Source organism: Oppia nitens, unplaced genomic scaffold (assembly GCF_028296485.1).
Source record: "Oppia nitens isolate AA-2021 unplaced genomic scaffold, nextdenovo-longstitch-racon4-pilon3 scaffold26_pilon_pilon_pilon, whole genome shotgun sequence".
In the NCBI taxonomy this organism is placed as follows: domain Eukaryota; kingdom Metazoa; phylum Arthropoda; class Arachnida; order Sarcoptiformes; family Oppiidae; genus Oppia; species Oppia nitens.
This window is the reverse complement of record NW_026533206.1, coordinates 709503-720123: the sequence shown is the minus strand read 5'-3', so window position 1 is coordinate 720123 and position 10621 is coordinate 709503. Positions and strand designations below refer to the sequence as shown.

Here is a 10621-nt window from a genome sequence, read left to right as displayed (position 1 = left end):
TAAATGTAATGACTGATAGAGAGTATAGAAAATGTAATTATAATTACTATTGGATTCAATATCCTATTCATAATAAATCACACATTTTATCGCTTATTAATAATTATAATAATCTAAGCGCTAATAATAATATTACCGATTGTATTGTTGGTTACAATTATAGTGAATTACTAACTAAATGTAAACCCGATTGCAATCACTATACGTATGAAATTATACAAAACATAGCAGATATTGGTCAAAAAGATATAGATTTATTTAAATATAAATTAATTAATATTCAGATATTAAAAGATTTTAAGCTATCGATAATATATTTACCGTCGATGACAGCCATAGCTTATTGGTGTGAATTGGGAGGACTTATCGGTATGTTTTGGAGATACAGTGTATACACATTGTTTGAATCTATGAAATATTTTCATTTAATATTATATTATTTTCATTTCAATAACAATAATATTGTTAGAAAAATTCATAAATATAAACATATTATTCGTTCAATAACTGATTGGTTATTATATATAATATGTTTAACTGTAATGATTTGGCAATTAGTAGCTGTTATTAATATTTATTTACAATTTACTATTCAAACACAAATCATACAATTCAAACATTATATACAAATACCAGCTATTGATATTGATATTAGTCTATTGAAAACATTTTCAACATCAATGTTAATCTATGATAAAAAAATTGCGACGAACTAATTATTATTTAAAAAATATTGAAAAAATTTTACCCAAAATTTTCAACACTACTAATAAACAGCGAATACTTGAATCAATATATAATTATTACGGAGATCTTATTGAATGTTGTATTTTGGTTTACTGATGGCACACATATTGATTGTCCCAATAGACTAATCCTAGCAAATATTGACAATGATATCGATGATTATAAATATGAATATTATTTCAAAATATATTTTCGTAATTCATTTTTCTACAATTTTTCCGATAATTTTATTGAATTATTTAAAAATAAAACATTGTTATTAAAAAATATTAGTATTAAATATAATAGATTTGATAATAGAAAAAAAAGTTTTCAAATCAGTGGTTCCAGATATCAGTAAAATTATTCAAATGACTTTCATTAGCCGTTTTGACGATAATATCAATAGTTATTTCAATTCAATTGAATTAAATAGTATAACAAATATTTTCTATACGACTAAAGCCGTCAAACTGTTGTCAACGACACCCAATCAACAGTGTTTGGATCAATCGGTCGATGCTTTCGATAGTATATTATATAATAATAGATATCAATCAAAACTTGTAAATTGTGCACAAAAACAATGATTATCAAAACTTATGGTTGTTTACCGATTGCATTACAAAGAATAAACTTACAATTAATAAATAAAACGATAACTTATTGTCCGATTTATGATTATAAAAATTTGTATTATATGTTTACACAAAAATGTAGAAAATTTATTCAAAACCGATGTTTCAAAATACTGGCGGATATTAGTTATACGACTATCGGATCGGGACTTATGAACTATACTGAGTTGAATATAATACCCAAACATATATTAGAGCCACAAATCATTGAACAGTTATCAATGGATATCTATGGACTACTCTATGAAATCGGTGGTACTATTGGCTTATGGATTGGTTTATCTGTTATGACATTCAGTGAAATACCTATTTATATAAAACTTGTAATCAATTGGTCGAAACATTTTAACGGCAATTAAACTAACAATTTATTAGCATAATAAATATAATACATTTTAATGATAAAATAATATGCTTTATTAAAAATTTATTGACTATATTATTGGTCTAAAATAATTTATTTGTATCAGTAGCAATAATATTTAGCAAAATAATTAGATTTTTTTGTTTTCATATATTTTAATTATTATTATTATTATATATAGATAAATATAATTAATTTTAATAATTTATAAGTACGATATTAATGATAACCCAAAAAAATATTATTATTAATAAAAAATATTTTACTATTATTAATCTAGATTTAATGGAAAAAAATAAAAATTTTTGTAATAACAAATTGTACCAGTTACAATAAAATTTTAATAATTAATTACATAAAAAACAGTTAATTAGATGTTTTTTGTTTTTGTAAAATAAATGAAAACAATAAAATTTTTATATAAATAATATTTTTTTTTTAAGTTATCATAATTATCGTACTTATGAATTATTAAAATCAATAATATTTTTCTATTTATATATAAAAATAAAATAATAAAAAATAAAGAAAATATTAAAATAAAATCTAATTAATTTGCTAACTATTATTGATACTGGTACAAATAGTAATATTTTAAATAAATTATAAATAATATACATATAAATAATTTTAATCAGTTATATGTATATATAATATTAAATGTGTAAATAATATCAGAAAAATCTTTTAAAGAAAAATATTAGATTATAGAGTTATATCTTTTGTTTAAATAATAATAATAATTAATATTTACATTTTAAAATTATTGATAATATTTTCAATTATATATATATATATATATATATATATATATATATATATATATATATATATATATATATATATATTATGTATGCATACTATTGTAAAATAATTTATTCAATTAAATTTGATATAATAATAAAAACAATAAAAAAAAAACTATGGAAATAGAAACGTACTAAAAATATCTAAAATAAAAAAATTAATTAATAATAATTAAATAATACATTTTATACCCAGCATTAACTTGAAAAAAAAGTTTATTAATAATTAATTTGTATTAACTAAAATACACATTTAGTATCAGTGTCATTTTACTTTCATTAATTATTAGTTAAATATATAATAATAATAATAATAATAATAATAAAAAATATAGAAAATAAAAACAAAATCTAATTATTTTTTCCTAACTATTATTTCTATTGGTATAAATAGTTAATTTTATATAAATAATTAATTTTTTTTTTCATTAAAAACAAAAATATAATTATTATTTTTTTTTGAAGTACTTATTTTATATCTATAATTATCTATTAAACTATTGTAATTTTATTTTTGTAACTGGTACAATTATTGTTTACAAAATTGGTGTCCTATTGTATCTATTAGATAGCAAACATATATAAATTCATTATTAATTCAAAATTATTAACTATTATAATACAATAAATGATATTTTTTAATTAGTTACTTATAGTAATATGCTAATGTAATGTTATAATAAATTTGGTAAATTATTTTTTGTTTAAAATATTAATTTTACATTTTAATCTATATCTAATAAAAAAATTTATTAATCAATTTAACAATATAAACAATATTTATTTTGTAATTTTTAATATATGATATATACATAAGTAAAACTTTAAATTATAATAAAATCATTTAACAATAACAACAAAACAAAGAAAAATTAATTAATTTAATTTAATTTAAAACATTTTGTTTATCATTAATATTATTATTATTATTAATAATAATACAATTATTGCCAGATTTACTTAACAATAATTGACTAAACATTTCTAGCATATGATGTCTACCGAAATGTTTGGCCAATTCATAAGCATTTCGTCCATAGATATCAGTCTTAGACAACAATAACAATAGATTTGTTTCATCATCACTGGTACGGTGTTTGACCAGAAACTCGACTACCGATTTCTGGTCGCGTTCAATGGCCTACACATCGGGGTGGGGAACGGGAGTTAGATATTTAGATATTATATTGTATTACTTCACACACACACACAAACACATACAAACACATACAAACACATACAAACACATACAAACACATACAAACACATACAAACACATACAAACACATACACACACACACACACACACACACACACACACACACACACACACACACACACATACACACACACACACACATACAAACACATACAAACACATACAAACACATACAAACACATACAAACACATACAAACACACACACATACAAACACATACAAACACATACACACACATACAAACACATACAAACACATACAAACACATACAAACACATACAAACACATACAAACACATACAAACACATACAAACACATACAAACACATACAAACACATACAAACACATACAAACACATACAAACACATACAAACACATACAAACACATACATACATACATACATACATACATACATACAGACAGACAGACAGACAGACACACACACACATATATATAGACACACACGTACCACATGTAGGGCAGTCCTGCCGAAAGTGTCCACTTCGTTGATGTTGACACCGGCCAGACATAGTGTTTCCAATCGTTTGACATTACCTTTAGCTGCAGCTCTGATAGTATTAATAAAAACAAACGGTTCAATAGATATTAGATATCAGGTATTATATAAAACAGGGATCAATCAATTTAATCAAAATCAAAAACAGAAAATACTTGGTCAACATATCGGCCATTTTGGTGGTCGACGACCCGTCCAAGTGGGCGCCCGCCTGGACCAACATTACGACAATCTCTTTCAGATCGTGTTGTATAGCCATCTGCAGTGGTGTCTCATTGTTTTTGTCTTTGGCGTGAACACTGGCACCTGTGTATGGATGGATGGTAATGGTTAGGCATATAGGGATAGGCATACTGTGTGTGTGTGTGTATCCGTAATTGTCATAAAAAACTATACCTTCGCTTAGCAGATACTCGACTACATCCTTGTGCTTATTGGAAATGGCTTAACAATGAGTGGAAATCAACATTACATCTACCGGTGCCTATGTATGTCTACATACTACTGTACCTACCAGTGTGCAATGGTGTCCGCAGTTCATAGTCGCTACCGCTGAGGTCGGCACCCGAAAACCGATTCAATTTATTCAGCTGATCGCAGTCGCCTTTGGCTGCAATAGCGCAGACAATGGCCGGATAGAGGGCGTTGCGCAGGGCCTGCATCTCCTGTGAGGTCGACACCCGTAGACTTTGGGCAATACCGCGGATCAGTTCGATATCTTCGAATTTCGTGTCCAAATAGCTGGACAGTTCGCCGCACAGATTGGTCTCAATCATCTGCAAAACAGATGAACAATCAATCAATCAAATCAATTGTTTTATCTATGGATCAAATCAATAGTGATGTCAAACAAACAAACAAACAAAAACCTTGCGCTTCTCCGCAATAGTCCACTGGTGTTTGCTTAGGACGTACGACAATTTGGTCAGACAAGCTTCGGGTGTCATATCCGATCCGCATATGACACCAGCTTTGACCAATGCATTACCCGTTTCGTAACTGGCCATTACTTGACCGGAAAAACATTGGGTTATGTTGACAATCAGGACACCGCGATCGGTGGCCGCCCGTAATTCAGCCAATATGTCGGCCCGATTGGACGGTGCATTACCCGCACCGTAGGTCTGTAGTACTACACCCTCGATGGGCGGCATTAGAAACGCTTGGATCTGATGATGATGAGAGGGGTGGGGGTGGTGGGGGTGTTAACAGTTAAATTGAAACTCACGGTTAAAATACAAATATATTTTTGCTAACCGTTTCTACTGATATACTGGGAAACAGTCTCAATAGGCCGACATTTCGGGACAGTATTGAATGGACACAAAATTTGGCAATTGTTGGCCACCGGAACACATTATTCCAGTCGACTATTGATCCAAACAAACAAAAAAAAACATAAAAAACTATATATATATATAACTAAATTACCGAACCGTTTATATTGATGCCGATAGTGGCCAGTGGCGGCATATTTGGCGAATCAAATGCATCTAATAGACTGGTCGATACTTTTGACGTACGATTGCCTCTCATTAGTTTATTATTGAACAAAATGGACACTTCGGGTATTGAATAGTTGCCGGCTATGATCAATGAATTCAATAGGTTTTCCCGGCCATCGCTTCGCGGTTCAAACAACGGTATCTGACTGCCGGTGATGACCACTGTTTTGCCTAAATTTTCCAACATATAGGACAGTGCCGATGCTGTATAAGCCTATAAACATAAATAAAATAAAATAATCAACAAAAATGCAGAAATTATTAATTTATTTATTTAAAAAAAAACTTTTTTTTTTAGTAATTTGATTGAATTTTTTTTTTGACTAAAATTTAATTGGAAAAATTATTTTTATTATTATTATTATTTAATATATTTTATAATAATAAACTAAATAAATAACTAATTATAACTAGAAATTTTAATAAAACTGATTATTAAAAAAAAATTAATTAATATTTAAACTATGAAATATAAATTTAAACAAATATTAGTGTATTTATTTTGGTGGTAAAATTAAATGGGAATATATATATATATATATATATATATATATATACGGGGAACTTTTTATTCAATTTGAAATGTTTGAACCCCCCCCCCCCATAAAATCAACATTATATATAATCAAAATCATTAATTAATAGTTAATAAAAAAATACTATATAATCATCAAAATATTGTTTAAAAAAAAGTTATTGAATTTATTATTTTTTATTTAAAAAGATAAATAAATAAATAAAATTTATGTAATACTAACCATTGTATCGGTTCCGTGAAGTATAACAAATCCATTGAAATGTTGATACGATTGTTGAATATCCAGTGCAATGTTGATCCAGTCATCGACGGTAAAGTTAGACGAGTCCAACAGCGGCTCGTATTCATAGATAGTATAGACTATACGATTTGATTCACCCGTATCTCTACAAACAAAAAATAAAAATAATTAATTTTAAAAAAATTGATAATTAAATTAATCACTAAATTTTTGTGTATGTATCTGTATATATATATATGTGTGTGTATGTATGTGTGTGTGTTTGTGTGTATATGTGTGTATGTGTGTGTATGTGTGTGTATGTGTGTGTATGTGTGTGTATGTGTGTGTATGTGTGTGTATGTGTGTGTATGTGTGTGTATGTGTGTGTATGTATGTATGTATGTGTGTATGTAATTTATGTGTGTATGTGTGTGTATGTATGTGTGTGTGTGTTTGTGTGTATATGTGTGTATGTGTGTGTATGTGTGTGTATGTGTGTGTATGTGTGTGTATGTGTGTGTATGTATGTGTGTGTGTTTGTGTGTATATGTGTGTATGTGTGTGTATGTGTGTGTATGTGTGTGTATGTGTGTGTATGTGTGTGTATGTGTGTGTATGTGTGTGTATGTGTGTGTATGTGTGTGTATGTGTGTGTATGTGTGTGTATGTATGTATGTATGTGTGTATGTAATTTATGTGTGTATGTGTGTGTATGTATGTGTGTGTGTTTGTGTGTATATGTGTGTATGTGTGTGTATGTGTGTGTATGTGTGTGTATGTGTGTGTATGTGTGTGTATGTGTGTGTATGTATGTGTGTGTGTTTGTGTGTATATGTGTGTATGTGTGTGTATGTGTGTGTATGTGTGTGTATGTGTGTGTATGTGTGTGTATGTGTGTGTATGTGTGTGTATGTGTGTGTATGTGTGTGTATGTGTGTGTATGTGTGTGTATGTGTGTGTATGTATGTATGTATGTGTGTATGTATGTGTGTATGTGTGTGTATGTATTTATGTATGTATTTATGTATGTATTTATGTATGTATTTATGTATGTGTGTGTATGTATTTATGTATGTGTGTGTATGTATTTATGTATGTGTGTGTATGTATTTATGTATGTATTTATGTATGTGTGTGTATGTATTTATGTATGTATGTGTGTGTATGTATTTATGTATGTGTGTGTATGTATTTATGTATGTATTTATGTATGTGTGTGTATGTATTTATGTATGTATTTATGTATGTATTTATGTATGTGTGTGTATGTATTTATGTATGTGTGTGTATGTATTTATGTATGTGTGTGTATGTATTTATGTATGTGTGTGTATGTATTTATGTATGTATTTATGTATGTGTGTGTATGTATTTATGTATGTGTGTGTATGTATTTATGTATGTGTGTGTATGTATTTATGTATGTGTGTGTATGTATTTATGTATGTGTGTGTATGTATTTATGTATGTGTGTGTATGTATTTATGTATGTGTGTGTATGTATTTATGTATGTGTGTGTATGTATTTATGTATGTATGTGTGTGTATGTATTTATGTATGTGTGTGTATGTATTTATGTATGTATTTATGTATGTGTGTGTATGTATTTATGTATGTATTTATGTATGTATTTATGTATGTATTTATGTATGTGTGTGTATGTATTTATGTATGTGTGTGTATGTATTTATGTATGTGTGTGTATGTATTTATGTATGTGTGTGTATGTATTTATGTATGTATTTATGTATGTGTGTGTATGTATTTATGTATGTGTGTGTATGTATTTATGTATGTGTGTGTATGTATTTATGTATGTGTGTGTATGTATTTATGTATGTATTTATGTATGTATTTATGTATGTGTATGTATTTATGTATGTGTGTGTATGTATTTATGTATGTGTGTGTATGTATTTATGTATGTGTGTGTATGTATTTATGTATGTATTTATGTATGTGTGTGTATGTATTTATGTATGTGTGTGTATGTATTTATGTATGTGTGTGTATGTATTTATGTATGTGTGTGTATGTATTTATGTATGTGTGTGTATGTATTTATGTATGTGTGTGTATGTATTTATGTATGTGTGTGTATGTATTTATGTATGTGTGTGTATGTATTTATGTATGTATTTATGTATGTGTGTGTATGTATTTATGTATGTGTGTGTATGTATTTATGTATGTGTGTGTATGTATTTATGTATGTGTGTGTATGTATTTATGTATGTGTGTGTATGTATTTATGTATGTGTGTGTATGTATTTATGTATGTGTGTGTATGTATTTATGTATGTGTGTGTATGTATTTATGTATGTGTGTGTATGTATTTATGTATGTGTGTGTATGTATTTATGTATGTGTGTGTATGTATTTATGTATGTGTTAACATATTTACCCAAAAAATACTGTAAATAATATTTATTTTTTCTAAAGGATATGATAAATGATTTTTAAAAAAAAACTTACGGCAAAACAAGCGGTGAATTATCTTTAGGCATACGTAAGTGCTTTTCCACATAATCAGGATCGTGTAGTTGTGGATATTTTCTCAATGCCGGCACCAGTGCACCGGCTCGGGGCTCATATACTATCCAAACAACAAAAATATGATATATTATTAAAAAAAAAATTAGCAAATAAAATGTGTTATTTTTCTGGTAAATATCAATAATTAGATATCAATAATATTTGATTTTGATATACAGTATAAATATATAAAGTTATTAACAATTTTTTTTGTTATCTCTCTCTCTCTCTCTCACACACACACACACTCACTCACTCACTCACTCACTAAACCCATACATTATTATTATTATTATCACTACATATAACATGATATATCATATCATTAATCACTGTATACACTGTATATCATTGCAAATTGAAACAAAATTATAATATCAGCTATTTTTTTAAATAAAAATGATATGATTTTTGTTTGTTTGTTAGGGATAAACCCTATGCCCTATACAAACAAACAAATAACCCGTTTGGCTGCGTACAGTACCTCCCTGTGCCGACTTCATCATACCGATGGTACCCCCGGTAAACAGTACCAGTACTTTACTTTCGTTACCGACCAACGATCCCATAGATTCGGCCCGTGTTATCGATTTATTTTTACGTAATATTTTCGGTGCATAGGACGGGTCGATAATGGACTGTAGTCTACGTCGACGTCGATCGACTGGTGTATCTCTACCGCCTCCACCGCCACCACCAACACTATCACCGCATAGGATGTCCTGGTCTTCAATGTCTGAACCACTGTTGTTTAGTTCAGTAGTAGTATCGGCGGTAATAATATTACTATCCAATGTTTGACAATGTTTTTCACAATTATTAACAGCAATATTATTAGTGAAACTCATTTTTATAGATTTTTTTTATTTAAAAAAAACAGACAAAACAATAGTTGATATAATAGTTGATGAAATTTATTATATTAGTAATTAATATATTACTGATGAAATTATGTATACATATATATACTGTATATATTATAATATTAAATGTTAATGTAATTTTGCATAAACTTTTTTATTTAAAAAAAATCACTTATGTTGCATATTTTTTATACCATAAAAAATAAATAATACTAAATAATATATAACAGAAAAAAAACAAAAAATTTATTGAAATACATTTTATATATAAACAAATTAATTTTAGTGACACAATTTTTTTTTTAAAAATATTATTGCTTATACACTATGTTATATTGATATTTTGATTGGGAAAATGTAATTATTTTTTTAAAATAATTTTATCATAAATAATAATTATAAATGTTGGTTTGAATTTGCACCGGGAGTCCAACAACAACAGTCAATACTGATTAGCAATTTCATCAGCAAATTGTTTCATAATAATTATGAATTTAATTTTGAAAATTTTGTGCTCATCACTACCAAAAAAAAAATCAAAACATGTATTAATATAACATGTAGTTTACATTACATTATTATTATTTATGTCTATATAGTGTATACTAAACACTGTATTAGTTTTACTGAATGTTTGGACTAAACTCTCACTGAGTTTGCCTATCATTAGCCTATTAGACGCTT

The 10621-nt window shown here is 27.3% G+C and overlaps 1 protein-coding gene across 1 annotated transcript; it reads right to left on the bottom strand.

Annotated features, from left to right (window-relative positions):
• Nucleotides 1-3453: 3453 nt before the first annotated feature.
• On the bottom strand, nucleotides 3454-9933 carry LOC128954328 (L-asparaginase-like; the record flags this gene model as incomplete). Its single annotated transcript, XM_054299904.1, has 11 exons — nucleotides 9559-9933; nucleotides 9015-9135; nucleotides 6535-6700; nucleotides 5708-5990; nucleotides 5529-5641; nucleotides 5141-5440; nucleotides 4786-5047; nucleotides 4668-4715; nucleotides 4427-4577; nucleotides 4224-4323; nucleotides 3454-3675 (listed from the first exon to the last, which is right to left on the bottom strand). Coding segments are annotated over exons 1-11 (2130 nt in total), but the record flags the coding sequence as incomplete, so codon positions are not given.
• Nucleotides 9934-10621: the final 688 nt, after the last annotated feature.